The 20,444-nt window shown below is 22.3% G+C and overlaps 5 protein-coding genes across 5 annotated transcripts; all 5 read right to left on the bottom strand. All coding sequences in view use genetic code 6, as the record gives it.

The window, feature by feature from the left end:
* Positions 1-621: 621 nt before the first annotated feature.
* Positions 622-4,560, bottom strand: TTHERM_00586820 (transmembrane protein, putative; the record flags this gene model as incomplete). The annotated part of the gene is made up of 11 exons (XM_001019887.2): positions 622-1,047; positions 1,114-1,359; positions 1,420-1,605; positions 1,679-1,928; positions 2,299-2,534; positions 2,599-2,778; positions 2,835-2,987; positions 3,053-4,003; positions 4,060-4,146; positions 4,206-4,439; positions 4,489-4,560. The coding sequence occupies 11 exons, from the start codon at positions 4,558-4,560 to the stop codon at positions 622-624; spliced, it is 3,021 nt and encodes a 1,006-aa protein (XP_001019887.2).
* A 581-nt stretch (positions 4,561-5,141) lies between these two features.
* Positions 5,142-8,267, bottom strand: TTHERM_00586840 (type III restriction enzyme, res subunit; the record flags this gene model as incomplete). Its single annotated transcript, XM_001019889.3, has 2 exons — positions 5,142-6,958; positions 7,007-8,267. 2 exons carry the CDS (start codon positions 8,265-8,267, stop codon positions 5,142-5,144), a joined length of 3,078 nt encoding a protein of 1,025 aa, XP_001019889.3.
* Positions 8,268-9,033: 766 nt separating this feature from the next.
* TTHERM_00586851 (DEAD protein) lies at positions 9,034-11,871 on the bottom strand (the record flags this gene model as incomplete). The annotated part of the gene is made up of 1 exon (XM_001470836.2): positions 9,034-11,871. One exon carries the CDS (start codon positions 11,869-11,871, stop codon positions 9,034-9,036), a length of 2,838 nt encoding a protein of 945 aa, XP_001470886.2.
* Positions 11,872-13,008: 1,137 nt separating this feature from the next.
* On the bottom strand, positions 13,009-15,398 carry TTHERM_000586861 (small GTP-binding domain protein; the record flags this gene model as incomplete). Its single annotated transcript, XM_012798560.1, has 3 exons — positions 13,009-13,621; positions 13,712-14,484; positions 14,577-15,398. 3 exons carry the CDS (start codon positions 15,396-15,398, stop codon positions 13,009-13,011), a joined length of 2,208 nt encoding a protein of 735 aa, XP_012654014.1.
* A 3,958-nt stretch (positions 15,399-19,356) lies between these two features.
* On the bottom strand, positions 19,357-20,403 carry TTHERM_000586872 (hypothetical protein; the record flags this gene model as incomplete). The annotated part of the gene is made up of 3 exons (XM_012798561.1): positions 19,357-19,391; positions 19,458-20,106; positions 20,287-20,403. 3 exons carry the CDS (start codon positions 20,401-20,403, stop codon positions 19,357-19,359), a joined length of 801 nt encoding a protein of 266 aa, XP_012654015.1.
* Between the last annotated feature and the right edge of the window lie 41 nt (positions 20,404-20,444).

A 20,444-nucleotide genomic window follows, 5' to 3' on the forward strand; every position in this document is an offset into this window, starting at 1 on the left:
ATTAGTTATTTTCATCAATGTAAGGTAGAAGAATTTAATTGATACATTAATATTACTTTATTAATTTATTCAAATAAGATATATAAATCAAGAGGCTTAGTAATTTCAACTGAAAACATATTTTTATTCCATATTTTGTATTTTTTAAGTGATTTAAATAATAATTCAATTGATTAAAATTTACAAAAAGTAAATTATAAATAAAGCTATATTTATTATTAATCTTCATTAAATAACTAAACTTATTATACATTTGTATATCTAGATTTATTATTTGAATAATCACTATAATAAAATTCTAGGTCTTGAAATTAATTAATTTCTATTCTTTCAGGTTTTATAAAGTCTATTATAACATAATTTATTAACCTCACTAATTAAATTGCAATACTGAATTTGCTCCACAAATTTTCTTTATTTTCTTGCATAAATTATTTAACATTTCTAATCAAAAAGATTGAAATTTGAAAATTTTATTTGAGTGACTTGAAGATACTATGAAATAATAAAAATTATATGAAGGAAAAAAATATATTATGTAGTGTTTATATGCATTAATACAATAAAATAATAAATAGAGTAAATCAAACACATTTTATTTATTTATTTATTAATTAATATTCATTATAAATTTGATTTTTCTATTAAAATTTAATCTGTGACTAAAATATTTTCTCTATCTTTTGAATCTAAGATATTATTTCTTATGGAGGTGTTTCCCTACTAAGTAAAAGCTGTGTTCTTGTTATCTTAATTTTAAAATTTACTTTTTGGAGTCTAGTTGACTCTTGCAGCAGCATCATTATTATTGATTTAAAAAATATTAATTTAATATTGGTTGGAATGCTATTAAGTAAAGTATCTGTTCATTTTTCTCATATCAAATTCATTTTATTAATTAGGATTAATTTCAATTTCCTATTAATCAATATGATCATGGTGTTCTTAATTTGTTTGAGGTTTGTGTGAAAATTGCTATTTTAGCATTGGCATAGCATTTAGATTTGGCAAAAAAGTTAATTTTCTATTCGACTTTCCATCCTGCTGCTAATGAAATATTAACAAATAAATAAATTATTAAATATATAAATAAACCTTATAAAATTTATTTACTAGTAATTGAAAGTTAATTGGTTAATTAAAAAGTGGATTAATATTTCTGTTCTGTAAAAACGGGAAATTTTCTGATTCAGGAATTAATTTTATGGGAACAGCCTGCATGAAGCTACTTTTTAGCAAAGAAGAGTTTATTTTAATAGCTTCAGGGTCAGTTTGATTGCTTTTTAGAAAAGTTTGCATATTCTACATATACTATTACTAAGCTTATGAAGCAGTAGCAGGGTTTGCTCTATCATAATCCTAAATTTTAATATAAATAATTTTTGAGATCAATTCACTCTTTTATTAACTTTTGTTTACATTAAAGAAATACTAAGAAACATTTTAATATGTTTTATGAGTATTTGGATTTGCTTGATTTTAGGTGCATAGGTTTATTATTTTTTATATAGGTAACACATAATAAAAAACACTAAACTGTATCTAAATCTAAGTCCAATCATCAATGCTCCCATAAATCATGTATTACCAGTAACAACACCCAATCTTATTAATTAATTAATTTTCTTAAATTTATTTTATTTCCAAAAAATTTTATTATTAAAATAATTCTAATTACAGCAAAAATCAGGATGTACAAATCATTAAAGTATTTTATATTTGCAAAGAACAATTCACCAGATATTGCAGGAGGAGAAGCATGCCTCCTCAATAAAAGATACTTTTCTAGCCAGTAATCGGCAATAATCATTAAAAAGTTCCAAAAAATAATATTAGGACAAAGATATCCAACAAAACAATTAATCAGCATTAAACGAATACTTATTGCATAGTTTTTATCAGCGTTAAAGGTTGTTCCTTCAAATACTCTTTATATAATAATGACAGTTGAAAGAGTTTAAAAAAATTCAAAATTGTTAGAATATTAAAGCATAAAATAAAGTTAAAATTAAATCGAAAATAATGAAAATTATATTTAAACACATTAAATAAATAAATAAACTAATTTTAAGAGCTTTTTAATTGCTATTATTTAAGAAATAAACATTAAATTGGCTTTATTTTTATCTTGTAAAAACATATTATCTAAAGAGAGTTAAAAAATTTATATTTTAAAAAGATAAAATTTTATTTTTAGAATAAGTAAGTGTGTTAGCAAAAATGTTTATTTATTTATTTTTGAGGTTTTCATTTGAAATAATTTATGTAAAAATAAATATTTTTAATGTAATTAATTACTTATGAGCTTCATACTGTGTAATAGGACATTTATCGCCTTACTTTTTAATAATCCTTCTTTTGATAAATCTAACAACAAACCACATATTAAAGTATTAATTGAATAATGGGAAAAGAGTGTTGACAAGCACGTTATACTATATACTCATAATTACTCCTCCATTTGTCATTAAATCTCTTCCATTTTATATATTATCGTTGATTACACTGATCAAAATAGAATTGATAAATTATGCCTAAAATAATTAGAAGAAGTTGAATTCTAAATATGAAATAAAAAACTAGTTATGAATGAATTACCATGCCTAAACTCTAATCCACACTTATTAGGTATTTGGTATAAGTTGGATGCTTTTCTGATGCAGCCAAATTTTTTATAAGCTTTGAAATGACTGTGTTGATTATAAAAGTCAATACTGATATTGATAATGCAATAGCTTCTATTAGTAATGACTCTCCATAGTAATCTTTTATCATAGTCTATTTAGTTAAAAATTTTATTTTAAATGAAACAAATATCTTAATTAATTAGCTACCTAAATGAGTTTAACACAATAAATTAAAGCAAAAGCAATGCAAATACTTAAAAATTATTTTGACAATGATTTAATTCTAAATTTAAGTCTCTCTTTTTTTGAATAGACAAGATTTTCCCACAATATATCTCCTGGCTCTGGTGCTTTGCTGACCTTTAAAAAAACAAACATATAAATTAATCTCCTTTTTATTTATCAAAATCATTTTTTATAAATACTTTAATATAAGAACCCATAAAAGACTTATTATTTTAGCAAAATATATAGCTAAAGAACCTTTCTATATCGTTAGTGGGGAAATAATCAGTAACTATCTAGACATTTTCTTCATTTTTAAATGAGACAAAAGCATATCCAGTGTTCCTCAAGTGAGTACTGTAAGATTTACATATTTCATTAATTTTTTTGTCTATTCTGAGAATCTTTTTACGTATTTCTATTTTATCGTTTTCTATTTCTTTTAGCTCATTTAAATCCTCTTCCAAAGTTGTCTCGTTTTTCTTCTTCTTTTTCTTTTTAAGAATTTCTTGCTACTCTTCAGGTGTTAGCAAAGCAAATTTCTTCTTTTCTTCTATCTAATCTTTTAGTTTGAATTCCCTACCAAAAAATGAGTTTTCCTTTTTAATCACTGAAGCTCTCAGCTTCTAAATTGCTGATAAATCTTTTATTTCATAACCTTATACAATCTTTACTATTTCTATTGAATCGTTCTAAATTACTTCATAAAAGAATTTTTTTAGCTACTCATTCGTAACTCCTTAGGGGATATTTTCTACCATAATTGTAAAATGACTTGGAGTTATAAATCTACTTTCCATTCTCCTATCTATTTACTTGAATATACTCTAATAAATAATAGTGACTAATATCAATATCATAGTAGCTAAAAAGTTTATCTTTGAAACAGTGTGGTCAATATATTCGTTACTTCTATTTGCAGACATAATTCTATTAAACTCAAAGTCAAATATAAAAAATGTTTGTGTACATTAATTTTTAACATCACAGCCATTACCTTAAATATTCATAACTAATGAATATATCTACAAAACTCCCAAAATAAATGTCAATATTGTAATAAATATCATCCACTCAAAGTACAAAGGTACTCCACTTCCTAAAAAACCTAACTTTTCTCTGTTAACGCCAATAGGAAGGAGTTCGTTTTCCTAAACAAAACGAATAATTTCATAAACATTTTTAGATAAAGCCTTAAATAAATTACGATTTAATTTCCGCAGCAAGGACAAAAATTATCTTTAATTGAGTCATTTATAGTTAATTTTTTATTTTAAGCAACTCTTCTCGCTTGCTTTAGTTCATTAATAGTTAATTTTATTATTTAAAACATTAATGTAAATTAATTATTACTGCATGTTTAATAGCTAATTCTAAATCAGGAGGCCTTTAGTCAGGATTAAATCCTAAAATCCTATCTTTTTCTTAATCAAAGCTACGATCTAAATGCGATTCTGAGGGAACTTTGTGACTATTTTTTTCAGAATGGTTGATTGAATCGAAATTGCTGCTAATTTTAAGCAAATCTTTTTGTTTAACATTTAAGTAATTCTTATTTCCAAATTCATCATCTTCTCTATCGTTTAGCTATTTCAATTGAATGAGTGGTGCTAAATAAAAAGAAAGATAAATATACATTTTTATCTTCTAGATCTAGAGATAGGTCTATTCCTATATCTGAAAGTTCTTCGCTGTCTTCTTAAATCATGAAAATACCTTCAGTAATATTAAAATTCTAATAAATTGTATCTATATTCGTATATAAATAGGCTTTATGCTTAAAATTTATCAAATTAAATTCAATAAATTTACAATAAATGTAAAGAGATAATATAATTAAAGAATTTGTTTTTGAAAATGCAGTAAAAAGTGTAAATCCTTACTAGATTAAAAATAGAGTTACTCGATATAAAAATGATTTACTCATTAAGATGGGATTTTGTAAATTTAACTAAATAAATTAAATTTTAAAGCTATTTTAATCAGTATATATATTCAATTAAAACTTTAAGGCTAAAAGAACTTTAAAATATTTATATACACAGATATCAATTTATTTCAACTTTTATATAATCTAAGATATATAATATAGTAATTAAAATATTATCCTGATTAAAAGTAAGTAGAATTTATAAAAAGCTATTTTCGATTCAAAAAAATAAAATTTATTAAATGGGGATAAAATTTTTTTAATTAAAAAAACTTTTTTATGATTTAATTTTTAAAAATTAATATTCATAAAATTATTTTTTATTAAATTATGTTGATTTTTTTAAATCCATTCTCTTATCAACTTTAATCTTAGTCTGTTTTCTCTAAAGCCTTCATATCTAAAAAATTATCATAGGCTTCAATCCATTCATCTTCTGAATCTTTATAAATTTTTCTTTAACCCTCTAAAATCCATTTAGAAATATGTTAATTTATATTTGTTTCTAGACTGTATTAAGAATCTAAGAAGAAAATACAACCCCAATCATCTTTGTAACGTATGCATCTTCCTGCAGATTAATTGACTACTTTAACTGCATCTTTCTAATACCATTGACTTTCTCCCAAATAAAGCTAAGCATGGGTTTTTTTACATATTATATAAGGGTCTGAAAGATTTGCATAAGGGACACCAAAAAGAATTACTGCTCTACATAAATTGTCTTTTAGATCTATACCTTCAGAGAGCTTACCTCTATTAACAGCCAAGAATATGCAATTAGATTTATTCTACTAGATAGATTACTTATAAGAACTATATTATATTTTAAAATCATTTGCATCTCTTTTTTCTTCAAAAAACTTAAAATCTGCATTTTTTGTCATATTTATCATATATTTGTATTATTAAAGCATTTAATAACTTTTGAAAAATATGACTATTCCACATTTTTCTTTGACCTGTTGACTATACCTATTAAGTTTTGACATTATTTTATTTAAAACGATTTGAGAATTTTGAAATATTTTATTTTTGTTTTTTTCTTTTTTCAGTGCATTCATACTAAAGCAGATATCTTGCCCATCACAAGAACTTATAAATTAGGTAAAAAGATTTGACTATGAATGTATTATGTGAGGCGATGTGTAAGTTTAAAATTCTAAACCTAAAGATTTTTAAATTAACTCAAATGGTTCAAGTGTACCTGAAGTAAGTATTAAGGAACTAATATCGATCTTTTTATAAATTTTTTTAAATAGGTATGATGCTGATAGACAACCTATTTGTAAGATTGGTATGAATTATTATTCTTCTATTCTTAAAAGAGAAATATAATGGTTAGATAAATAGAGAGGATCTTCTTAAGAACCATGTAATTTTCTCATTTTTAATAATTTATAGAAAAAATGCCAAATCTTAGAAAAATAGCTAATTTCAATTTATTCACCTAGTTTTTTAATATTGTTTTTGTAATTTATATTTAATTCATAGATTTCATTATTATTTTCTTTTACTATGATATTTTCACCTTAAATATCTTTATTTTATTAATCTTTTTATTCTATATCCTCTTCAGTATTTATTTTTATTACTTTCTTTATATATAAAATGATTTTAAATACTTTTTCTAAATTACCCAGAAATTTTTAAGCTGAATCAACATCATTAACTTTAAGTTATTCAAACTATTTTACTATTTCTTTGTCAGAAAAGAGTTTACAAAATTGTTGAATCTATGATTTATTATTTTAATCAAATATCTTTTCAAGAAATCCACATTTTTCTTTAATTGTTAAAAAAAGATTTTAAAAATTATCAAGAAAATAGTAGACCTCCTTTATTCTTTATTCTTAATAAAGCTTGAAGATACTTTCAACATCTATTTAGCTTTTGTTTATATTTGAGTCTTTTATGTAATTTTATATTTATTATAAACATTATGGAGAATCATCCGAAACTTAAGAACTTTAATTAATTGTTGATAATGCTAAATCATACAAATCTTTAGAGGAAAATAAAATGTTCTAATTAAATTTTCTTTTATATAATTTTTATTCAGTATTAACTGCATAGGAGTTGTATTTAGCATGTTTGTACTTTTGTAAAAATTTTTCTTCATCTTCATCATTATCATAATCAGCCTCACCATTTTTATCTTGAATATCACTTTTATCTTTTCGAAATTTTAAATAAGATTAAATAATTTAAATTAAAATTTTACTTTGTTTTTACTTATCAGCTCTTTTAAGAAGTTATTCCTTTAAAAAAAGAGATTCCTATTTAATATCTAGTTAAATCAATGCTCTAATATCTTAACCTACTTGAAGCATCTCATTTCTTTGAGGTTTTTAAAAAATTTTTTAAACCTTTTCAAGTGTATTATTGAATTATTCAAAATATTTATTACTCATTTTAATAATTTATTCTTATTCAGCTTGCTCAGAAACATTATGTGCTTCATCAAATATTACTATAACTTTACCTTTAAAAAGATTTTAAATACTTGCTAGAATATTTTGCTTAATGACATAATTATAAGTAGAAAAAACTAATTTAGCATTTTATGTTGCTAGCTTGTTGAAATAAAATGGGCATCCTAAATTTTTTTACTAAAATAATTTCTTCATATCTTCTATATCAGGCAAAGTATAAGCTTAATCAGAAGCTGAGCGAACTTATGGGAAGTGTAAATTCATTTTTATAGTTTCTTTTTCCTTCTTCTCTTTTATTTATTAGTAAATCCTATAATGAGGGCACATATAACAGTTTTTTTCCTGTTAATCTTAATCTTATTTATTTTAACTAGATCTCTAATTAATATCCACTTATTTATATCTTTAAAAAATACTAAAAGGTTCATCTATATCATCATTAGAAGCTGCTATTATAGATGTTTTGCACTTTCCACAATTGCAATTTAATTTTTGTTTCATTAAATTGCAAATCTTACTAAGATTTTTATTGTATTTAGATTTTCTGGTACCTAGCATTTAAATTTGTGACTTAATTTTATCTATATTCAAGCAAAATGAACCTCTTCCAGCTAAGATAGAGTATCTACTAATATCTGCATAATTTCGAATTTTCCTAATTTCTTTAATAAAACCATTTATTTATTCATTTGTTCTAGTTAAAACAAATACCTAAACATTAGGATTTATTATAGCATAAGCAAGAGCAGAGCAAATAGTTACTAGAGTCTTACCGGTGCCTGTCGGAGATTAAAATAGCAGATTTTTTTTCTCACACAAAGATTTGATAATACTTTTCATGCTTTCAATCTAAATTGAATAAGGCTCAGGATATGGAAATATTTATAGGCAGATCTCAAGTATATTTTGCTAAATATCTTTTTCAGCATCCATTTATTGATTATTATCTTATTCTTTTTCTTGTTCATAAACTATTTTATGTTTACTTTTTTTAGGGCTTTTTAATTTTTCATCTTTCTCATCATCCTATTTTGCAAATTCTAGTTCCATTTTAATTAATTATCTTTATTTTTTACTATCGTTTTTTGATATTTTAATAAAGTTGTTCTATTTATCAAAGCTGATTTATTTAATTAATTAATTATGATAATAATCCCTGATAAATCAAAATTAATTTACTTAAATTAGATACCTTATTTTATAGATTTGAAAATACAAAATTTAAAATATTGATTATTTGCTATATTATTTATTAAAGGGAACATATCTTTTTGAAATTGAATTTTATTCCTATAAAACCTGTTTATTATTATTTTAATAATTTTTTTTAGATCGAATTAGTTTCTTTAACAAATATTTTTTATTCTAATCAATTAAATTTATTTTTAATACTTTAAATTAGTTTTAATGTGTGTTATAAATAAATATTCTTTAAATTTGATATTTTAAATATATTTAAATTTATTTATTTATATCTTAAAAACGATGAGTTAGTTAATTAGTTATACAAACCAACTTCATCTTGTTTAAATAAATTTAAAATAATTGACTTAAAGATATTAACAAAAATGACTAAGAATTAAAGTTAAAATTTTTTTATATTTATTAAAAAGCTAAACAAGGTTTTTACTAAATTATTTTAAAAACAAATTTTCACAAATTGATTATATATATTTTAAAAAATCTACTTTATTTAATAAACAAACAACATATATATATTTTCAATTAATTTAAATTTTAATTAATGGTATTTGGCTATAATTAAAAAAAATTAGTTAAGTTATTATAAAATTAGAGAAAATACAGAATATATTTTTCAAAAATTTTATTTTTAGAAATACTCTTAAGCTTTATTTGATAAAAATTCAGAGTAATGTTAAGTCCATTCATCAGTTTATTTCACTTTTGCTTTTTGGCCATCTAAAATCCATTTTGATATATGTTTATATATATTGCTTTCTGAGTAATATTAAGAGTCTAAGAAAAAAATGCAACCCCAATCATCTTTGTAGCGGATACATCTTCCTGCAGATTAGTTGACAACCTTCACAGTCTCTTTTTTATACCATTGTTCTTCCTTTAAATAAAGCTTTGCATGAGTTCTTTTACAAACTACATATGGATCTGTAAAGCATGGATATGGAACTCCGAAAAGGATAACTACTCTGCATAAATTATCTTTTAAATCAATACCTTCAGAGAGTTTACCCCTATTTACAGCTAAGAAAACACAATTAGTTCGATTATTTTGAATAAGCTACTTATATTAGCTATAGATTTCTTTAAATTCATTCGCATCTCTTGTTTCTACAAAGTATCGAAAGTCATTAGATTAATAATTTTTAATCAAAAAGTAGTATTGTTAAAGCATTGAATAACTCTTGAAGAAAATAACCATTCCCCCTTTTTATTTTACTTGATTAGTATACTCATTAAATTTATTTGTAATAAAGTGAATTGCTAACTAAGAATGATAAAAAATATTATTTTTATTATCTTCATTTTCAAGTTTTTTCATACTGAAGGAAATCTCTTAATCATTGTAGTGGCTAATAAATTAAGTAAAAAGATTTGTCTACGAATTAATTATATGAGGAGAGGAATATGTTTAAAATTCTAAATCTAAAGATTTCTATATTAACTCAAATGGTTCTAGTGTACCTGAAGTCAGTATTAAAGAACTTATTTTTAGCTTTTTATAAATTTTTTTAAAAAGATATGAAGCTGATAGACAACCTATTTATAAAACGGGCACTAAAGAATATTCTCCTCTAAGAAGTGAAATATAATGGTTTGATAAATAAATAGGGTCTTCTGAGTAATTATACATCTTTCTCAGTTTTATTAGTCTATAGAAAAAGAACCATATTTTTTATATATATTTCAGCTTAAGTTGCTCTCCGAATTTTTTTAAATTATTTAAATCATCTTAATTAGCTTCATATATTTAATTATTTTCGGCTACAAAAATATTGCGTTGAGCATCACTTTTACTTTTAGATTCTTTTTTTTCCTTTTCTGTGTAAACTCTAATCACTTTTTTTAAATATTAGAGCATGGTAAACATTTTTGTTAACCTATCAATAAAATTTTCAGCTTGTTTAACGTCAACTACATTCAATAATTAAAATTATTTTGTAATTTCTTTATCTGAAAAAAGACAGCAAAAAGGTTTAACATCCTTTTAATTTTTTTCATCAAATATATATTAAATGTTCTCACAATCTTCTTTTATGCTTAAGAAGTGACCCTGAAAATTGTTAAAAAAATCCAATATTTCTTTTCTTCTTAAATCTTAATAAGATGCAAATGTACTTTCCATTTCAACAATTGTATAATCTTTATTTTATTTAATATCTTTTATGTACTATTAAATTTGTTTAAGATTCTCATCCGAATTTTATGGTAATTCACCATTATTAAAAATTATTAAATTTATTTTATCATAAATATCTTGAGAGGAAAACTGGATGTTTTAAATAAATTTCCTTTTTGATTGCTTTTAATCCTCCTGGGATACCTATTTAATGTATTTTACATGCTTAAATTTAGGAGAGACTTTTTCCACATCATCATCATCTTTATCATTTTGTTCTTGGCTAGAAGAATCTAAATCAGACTTATCACTCTCTGTATCTGTACTTTCACCCTCAACTATTTTTTTTTAGAGACTAGACATGAAATAATTAGCTTCTTCTTAAATATCTTTACAAATTATATCTTGAACATTTCGATAAAGATTATTTAGATTTTAGCTAGAATAATTATTTTTGTTAAAAACTCTTTATACTTATTGAAGAGTAGTATCCAATTAATCCCAATATTTTTATTGCATTTTAGTACTTTATTCTTGCTCAGCTTACTCTGAAATATTATGAGCTTCATCAAAAATTACAACTACTTCACCTTCAAAGAGGTCTTTAATATTTCCTAATATATTCTATTTAATAAGATAGTTGTATGTAGAAAAAACCAATTTAGCAGAGCGTGTTGCTAGTTTATTAAAATAAAATGGGCACCCTAACTCTTATTGTTCGAATAATTCCTTCATGTCTTCAATATCAGGCAAATTATATTGTTGATTATAACCTTAACTTACAAATGGAAAATGTATATCCATTTTTAAATTTTCTTTCTACTTCTTTTTTAGAATCTTTTTGTAAATTTTGAAATGTGGGCAACATGTGCACCCTAGTTATTCCCTTTAATCTTAAAATACTCTTTGATTAATATTTACATATTTATTTTATGCAAATAAGCTCAAATCAGGAGATTACATAGCTTTGTGGGTTTCACAATTAGTTCTTTTACATCTATCATTACATTCTTTAGTAAGATGTTTATTAAATTTAGATTTTTTTATTCCTTGCTTTTCAAAATCTTTTTTAAAATCATCAAGATTTAAACAAAACTAATTTCTTCCAGCCAAAATAGAATACTTGCTTATCTTTGGATATTTATTAATTTTTCTTATTTCTTTTATAAAACCATTTATTTATTCATTAGTTCTTGTTAAAACTAATACCTAAACATTAGGATTCTTCTCAGCGTATGCAAGAGCAGAACAAATAGTTACAAGTGTTTTACCTGTTCCTGTTGGTGATTAAAATAGCAGATTTTATTTTTCGCATAGCGAATTTATAATATTTTTCATACATTCAATCTAGACAGAATAAGGTTAAGGATATGGAAAGATTTGCAAACAAATTTCGAGTATTTACTCTTTTATATCCTTTTCAATGTACATTTACTAATCTTAATTTTATTAGGCATTCATTTCATACCCAATTATTATTTTATCTTTCTTAACCTCATTTTATTACTCTTTATTTTATATTATTTGCTGACTTTATTCTACTTCCATAAATTACCTTTGTTAATATGTATTTTTGATAAATTTTTATTATTTTTTTAATTATTTATGAATAACTTTTATTAAAAATAAATTTTTAATTTAATTATTATTTCATAAAGATTTAGCAAGCAAGCTAAATAAGAAATTTTCTATTGCAAATTTAAAATTATGAAATATGAGCGGAAGGAAAGAAAGAATGAATAAATCTAATTTATTTCTGAGGATTTACTTTGAGATAAAATATATTTAATATATAAATCTCAAATAATTAAAACTAAGTTTTATTTTGCTATAATGATTAATAACTTTATAATTGAAGTAGAAACAAACAGTAAAATAAAAAGTATTAATAAAAGACTTTTATTTTTTTAAACAATAACTAAAAGGAAAATTTATTCTAAAATTCTTTTATTTTGATTTAAGCTTTTAAGTTTCACTAAAATTTGTCCATAGAACATTTAAAAATATTTTTCTTTTCAAAAACTAAATAATAAAATAAAGAGAAATTAAGAAGATTTTACATTTCTAAAAATAAAATAATTTTGTGAACAATCAACAAATATAAATTAAATTTGGTTGATACATGAATAAATCTTACATAAAAATTAATGTCGAATAGTGGTTAAATTATCATTCGATATTATAATTTTGATGAAATTGTTAGGTATGATGGCAGAGTTTAAATATAATAATACATAATTGTTTAAAATAATTATTTTAAAGTCTTTAAAAAAGATTTCAAATATACTTCTTTTAACTAATATAAAACCCATTAAACACTAAAATATAATTTTATTTAATATGATGTACCAAATTTAATTTAAAACAATTATCTATAATAGTCAAATTAATTTTTAAAAATAAATGAAGTACTCAATAAATAAATAAGTAAGTAATTAATTAATAATAAATAACTAATCGAAATAATAAATAATTTCATAATTAAGATAGTTGATTCACATTACTTACAAAAGTATTCAACTTTCTTTTTTTATTGTTTTGATATATTTCATCAAATTCATCTACTTAAATCTAACTCTCCTAAGTTTGATTGTTAAATTATAGATTATGTTGATCTGATTTTTTGAATTTATCTTTTCTGTCTTAGAATTATTTTTCAAATAAATTAAACCTAGATTTTGTTGAATTATTTAAAAGTGATGTTTAAGGACTTAAAATGAGTTTAAAAGAATTTTTATATTTTTCATTTAGCTATTTGAACATTTCTTTCAAAGCAGGATCAAGTTAATTGATTAATTTTTGATCTAAAATAGATTAATCATTTTTATGAGCTATATTTTGGTAAGCTTAAAAACTTTCACGTGCCTTTTATAATTCTGATCTATTATCTTGATAAAGCAAGTCAATTTCTAAATCATCTTTTTTTTCATTTTATTTAAAACAGATATCAGTTTAGATGGTGGGTTTGGGCAAGTAATCAAACAATTTGAGCTGATCTTAATCAAAAATTAGTCTTTTTAACTTTTCTAATTCATTTAATTTATAAATAATGTTGAATACGTCAATGTTATGATAAAGCTTTTCTCTGCTATAATTTATTATATTTTTTTATTTCTTGTAAAATTTACTAAAATAACAAAAGATAGTCGATTTGAAATACTACCAAATACTTAGTTACATAGAACTCATTTAATTATCTAAGCGCTTTTTGAACTAATCTTCAATTTATTTCTTCCTTTTTTCTTATTCTTTCAATGACAGCATTTTGTTAATTTGTTATTTTTGATTATCTGATTTTTCAACTGGTTTTTTTAATTATATGCTTTTATCTTTAAAATAGCTCATCATCTACTAAGAAACTGTTAATTACTTGCTTTTTTGTTTCCGCCTTTATTCCAAAACAGTATCTTATTGATTTAAATCGCAATAAAATTTATCAGATTTTTAATTTTAATAAGTAGGACTATTTTGTTAAGGGCTTTAAGAGAGATTTTGTTTTTAACTGCTTTCATCTATTTAGCCATCATAACAAAAATTTTATATATTATTTTTAAATGTCTAATTATTTTTTCTCAAATTCTCATCACTACTAGTCAAATTAACTTTGGAATTATTTTAACTTTCTTAACTTTGCTTTGACTTTTTAAGCTTTTTTTTATTTCCCTGTTTTTGTTATTCATTTATATTTGTTTATTGTCCTTCATTTTATTATTTGCTTTTTAAACTCCCTTAAAATTTAAATGCTTTGTTAATAAGGTCAATATCTAACTTTGTCTGCGATATTTTTTTGCAAATGATATAACCAATAGCAAGAAAACTCTAAGTAAATCCTCCAATTTCAGACAGAATAGAATTGAATTTTTTATATGATCTTTTATAGACACCCTCTTTTTGCTTTTCAAATCGGAAATAAATGGTAAGAAAATAATCTTAAAACGATGGTGGATATTCCTTTTACATAAAATATTATTTTTTAAAATTATTATTTCAGTTTTTTAAACAAAATTTATGAATAAAAATAAAAAATTTCATGTGATTTTTACAAAACTTTCAGAAAAACTATAAGCTGGAAATCTTTAAGTTGTTACATCAGGAAAAAACCATCCGAAATCACTATAAACATAATTATTACGAATGTAAACAATAGCATCTTTTGGAAGTAAAGTACTAGTAGCCCAAAACATATCTCTAGAATAAATTTTGAATGGATTATCACTAATAGTTGGATCTACATAGGAGTCAGATAATTAAAGAGCAAAACTAGACTTTTAAAGAAATTTGTCCAAAATTTCTTTAGATTAACAATTTTTTGAGCACTTCTTAACAGTAATTTGAATATCTGAATAAACTTTAGAAGGAAAGTCCCCTTAAATTGGCAACACTAAATCAGGAGGAAGACAATACATATTAGTATAGTTAAGACTAAGATAGTATTTTTGGTTTTTAAGATTTTAGAAATTTTCAATTGTGCAAGGTTAGACATTTATGCTCACTTGATTGTAAGTAGAGACATACTACTAAGTAGTCTCATTGAAAGTTAAAATCTTTTAGTTCCAAAAAGCAGAGATTGTATAAATGCTTTCATCAATATAGTAATTATAATTCTCTTGATTTTCCATTCCAAATGCAATAGGAAAACTTATACTTGAAGCCTCAAAAATAGCAGGATCATCAACTTATCTTTCGTTGTAGATAACCTCTGGATTATTTCTTTGAACTACGTCTACAATTAATACGAATAGCCTGTAAAAGATGAGTACATATATTATGAGGGTAACACATGTGCCTAATCTTGTGTTATAAGTTTGTTATTTGTTAAATCTTAGGAAAATTTAACTACCAAATATGTCTAACTAATCTAGCATTAAATAATTGTTTCTTTTTTTAAATTCTCTTAATGCGTTAATTTTATATTATTTATTATAATTTAATTAAAAGTAATGGCCTTTTAATACAAAACCTAAGTAATAAAAATTAATAATTTGATTAGTTTTATTAAATATCGAGTGATTAAATACACTAATTTTTTTATTTTATAAGATAATCAATAGGGCTATTTTAGCGATTTATTTATATGATAGTAAATTTATCAAATAATAATTTTTATTTATTAATAAGAAAGTCATTTAATTTATTGTCTAGTTAATAATTAATCTTTATTTGATCATATAAGTTAATAAAAATATTTTTTTTTATATATTTCTTATTAAATTAATTTTATTCTAAATTTAACATTAATAAAAAATAATCTAATTTTCCTAAGTAATATTTTTGTTTATCTGAAAAATTAATTATTTTAAATCCTCAAAATAATATTTCAAGTGTTTATCATAAAAGAAAATTTAAAAAAAAAATAGAACAAAATATATTAGATAGTCAGAGACCTGACTCAACCCCCATTTTTTAGAGGAATTACAGTATATATGTAAATTTAATAAATTTACATATATACTGTAATTCCTCTAAAAAATGGGGGTTGAGTCAGGTCTCTGACTATCTAATATATAACAAAGTTTAAAAAATACATTTAAGGAAGTAGTTAAAAAAATAAATATTAAAATATTTGAAATTATATTAGAGTAAAAATATTTTTATCTAAGCAAAATTTTACTACTTATTGATAATCTTGATTTGTATTATAATAAAAATTTTAATACATATTTAAATTAATTTTGAAATTTAGTTTTTTTAGTGACAATATATCCAACATAAAATAATTTACTTGAAAAATTGAAATAAAAATTTAATAAAATATATATATTTAAATTTTAACTATTTACCAATTATTGACAGCTACTTTCTATTAGAAAAAAAAAGGAATAAAAATTTTAATTTTTGATTCTTTATATAAAACTTTATAATTAAAAGTATTTATGAAATTAAAAAAAGTAAAATTTTAATATTTTAATAAATTAAAATATTCTATTTTATGATTTAATCTTTGCTAATTGTTACCATTTATAAGATCTATTTATAGAAGAATGGACTGATGATATTATTAATAAGTAACTAATTAGATTTAATTTCAAATAAATGATGGAAAAAATTTAGCAATTATGTGAGTTTAAAAGGTATTATTTAACTATTATTTTCTAAAAGGTTATTTTTTTAAATATCATCTAAATTTCTTTTTATTCCATTTTAAATTTGTTAGTGCTGCTATTTAGTCAATTATTATTATGATTAATTTATTAACTGTGTAGACAATAATCTCAAATTTAATTATGAATTATTCCTAATCCAAGTTTTAGAAGTATACAATTACTGATGCTTATACTTTCAATAATATACTGTAAACAATTAATTAAAAAATAAAAAAGCATTAATAATAGATAAATATTTCCTTTAATTATGCAGAGTAAGATTTGGAAATAGGTTATTTTTGAATCCTCCTTTTTGTAGAGTATCTACGGTTTTCAATTAAATTAGTTAAATATTTATGTTTTTTGTTTGAATATGTTTTTATTATATATATATGAGGTTAAAAAGTGTATTTTAACCAATTTTATACTTAAAAGTATAAATTAATCTTTTATTTTACTTTTAAAAAATAAATACTTTCTTTAATTTAATTTGTTAAATAAAAAATAAATGTTTATTGTAAAATAAATAAAAAAAACAAAAATAAATAAAACAAAAATCTTTTGTAAATTAAATAAAAAAATTTATGCAAAATCAATTTACTAAAATAATATTTTTATTATGTCCTTATTTTTTATTTCCTTTATTTTTTTAAGTATAAATAAAATTATATAAATTGTTTATTTTTTATTTGTTAATTTAAACTCAAATAGGTAAATAAATCAACACTAATAGCTATATTGGATTAGCTTCCTCAGGATGATGTATTTATTAAGTAAATAAGTTAAATTAAGTATTTTTCAATAAAAAATTATATAGGATGTATATAAGGTTAATTGTTATGGGCTTATATTCAATTAATTAAATAATTTATTTATTTATTTGGTTAAACTTTGATCAATTATTAACTCATATCACAAATTAGTATATTGTTAGTAATAAAAGTGGGGGAAAATTTTTGATTGATGCTTTTTATTTATGTATATATATGCTCATTTTCTTAAAAATAATTAATAGTAAAAATTAGAATTTTCAAGAGATAAAACTTAGAGAAACAAATCGTATAGAAGCATATTATTAGGATACTATTAGGAGTACTTTTAAGATGAAATCAATTATTGTATAAATCATAATTTTTTTACTCATTCACGAATTATTAGGATGTCCAACGGGTTGTATTTAGTGTAGTGATTAAAGCACTTGCTAAAAATGCGAATAGAATTTTAAACTAAATATCTAATTAGGAGTCTGTGTTTACATAGGCTGTGAGCCTTATTTGTATCTATAGCCCAAAATTAGTTAGACGACATAAGGAGTTTGTTAAACCATCTGTGATTAAGGATATTAAGTAGATAGCCAAACAAATATATGTGTTAATCTGAACTAATGCTCGTTGACTTATAGCTCGTAAACAGGTATCAGTCGAGTAAATGAACCAATCAAAACAATTTTATCATATTCAGGTGATTATTTTTTTGTTATGTATTCTTCTTATATCAGTGTATTACTTAAGTCTACAGGAAGGTTTATTTAAAGTATTGATTTCCAGTAGAACTTAGAGTATGTAGATTACTTTGCGGGAAACTTTTATATTTTCTAAAAGGATAGCAAAGTAGCTAAATGGAATTTTTAGAACAATAGAACAGAAATATTTGACTACACATTAGATGGAAATATAGATTCAAGTATTTAAATAGTTTCTATTAGTTAGCAGCATGCAGCCGCAGTAACTTTTGACAGAAATAAGTAAACAATTTATATAACTCTTTTGTTAGACACCAATTCTCACAAGTTTGTTTCAAAATAATCTGTTATTTAAATAAATTAAGAGAAAGTTAAGGAATATTACTTTTTTCATGACAAAATTTTCATAATCTCAACAATCGGGGTTTAAATGTAATAAATTTTAGTAGATAATGACTAAAATTTGCTAATTTACAATTACTCTTCAGAAAATTTATGCTAAAATCTGAATTAAATTAATGTTTAATAAATAGTCAGCTTTAATAAAACATTAAACATAATTTTACTAAAAAATTAAAAGAATTATTTGATCGTAGGATAATAATTATGTTAAATAATTGATATTCCCTAGCTATGCGCTTAAATTTATAGAATCAACATCTTAGAATCTGCCTACTTCTTTTTACAACTGGAAACAATGGTTATCATTTTAGATAGCAATTTGCAACAAGCTGCACAAATATCAATATAAATGAATATTATTAGTTTACTCTGCATCCCTAGTACAGATAAATATATTGTTTTGTCAATTCTTGATAGTTCATCTAATTTACAATTTTTCAGGTTAAGTTCTAGTAATTTTGAATATTAGAGTATTTATAAAAAGTAATTATATAATTTTAATCCTACAAATTTAATTCTTACTAATTTGTTGGTAGAACCAAACAATAAATTAAAGTAATTTCAAATTATTGCATTCTCTAAATCCATACAGTCTTTAAATTTTAATGTAATGGATGACTTTTCTTTAGTCTAAACAAATTAATACTTTTTAAAACCCTTTCAAAGAAAGTTTATTGATATGTAATCAAGTATATAGTCTATGGATACAAACGATAAGAGTAATATTGCTATTTTTTGCTCTAAAAATGGTTAGATTATGACTTGGGATTATTCAATTATTACCAAACCCAAATTATTCGATTCTACGTTTATAAATAATTAAGGAACATGCAACTCAATATAATTCTTAACAAATAATTATGTGTTAATACTATTTCAGAATAGCATAATTGCATTTGATGTAATTTACTCTAAAATTTTATTTACATGGAAATTTATCAACCTACAATCAAAAATGGTCAATAAATTTATTTTACCTTTTAATGGTAATTCATATCTCTTATATGATTCTTGCTTTAAGGCATTTGACAAAGATTTTTAACTACTATTTTAAGATTGTAGTTCCTTCTTTGACGAAGCTATAATTTAAGCCAAACTAGACTCTAGTAAGTATCTAATTATCTAAAAATAATATTCTTTTTCAGTTTTTAAGGTAGAAAATGATAAATTGACATTAAATGCTTCGTATAACAGCTCATTTTAAATACAGATATGGAAAATAAGGAATTTTCCTTTAAGTTACTAAATAGAAAACAATATTATATTTGAAATAATTTCTTATTTTTCAGATAGATCGTTTATTATATTTAAATAAGATTTATCACCAATAAAAACTTATTAAAATGTGCTTATATCTAAGGGAATTGACATAAGCTTTGTTTAAGATGATCCATATGACAATCTTTATGTAATAGGAGGATAGAGCAGCTTGAAATCAGCCTCAATAAAATACTAGACATATGCACTATTCAAGAATTATACAAATATAATTTAAGTTTCATCACAAAGCAATTTTAATAGTTTTTTTCCAGTTTATAAAAGTGTCAATTAGGCCGATGGTGCTTTAGGTTATACAGTAAAAGCCTTTTTTTTATTGAGCTACTTGACAATAGTTTAAAGTTATTACTATAATATGTAAAATTATAATAATTTTTTAAGCGCAAATTAACCAAACCATTAGCTTTACGTAAATACTTTTTAGCTTTTTAAATAAAATTAATTTTTTATGTTTGGAGACAAAAATGGTTTAATGACAGTTGATGCAAATAGAAATCGATAATATAAAAATGTTTATAACATAAATACCAATGAAATAAATAGTTAAGATTTTATCTAAGGAGTATATTAGAGTTTAGCCCTTTAAAAGTACTTTATAATAAAATCTAATATTTAAGTTTACAATCTATTGACAAATTAATTCATAGAATCAATTGAAGTGAATTAAAATTCAAACTAATTTGATT

The sequence above is a fragment of the Tetrahymena thermophila genome (assembly GCF_000189635.1).
Source record: "Tetrahymena thermophila SB210 genomic scaffold scf_8254580, whole genome shotgun sequence".
NCBI classification, from domain to species: Eukaryota; Ciliophora; class Oligohymenophorea; order Hymenostomatida; family Tetrahymenidae; genus Tetrahymena; species Tetrahymena thermophila.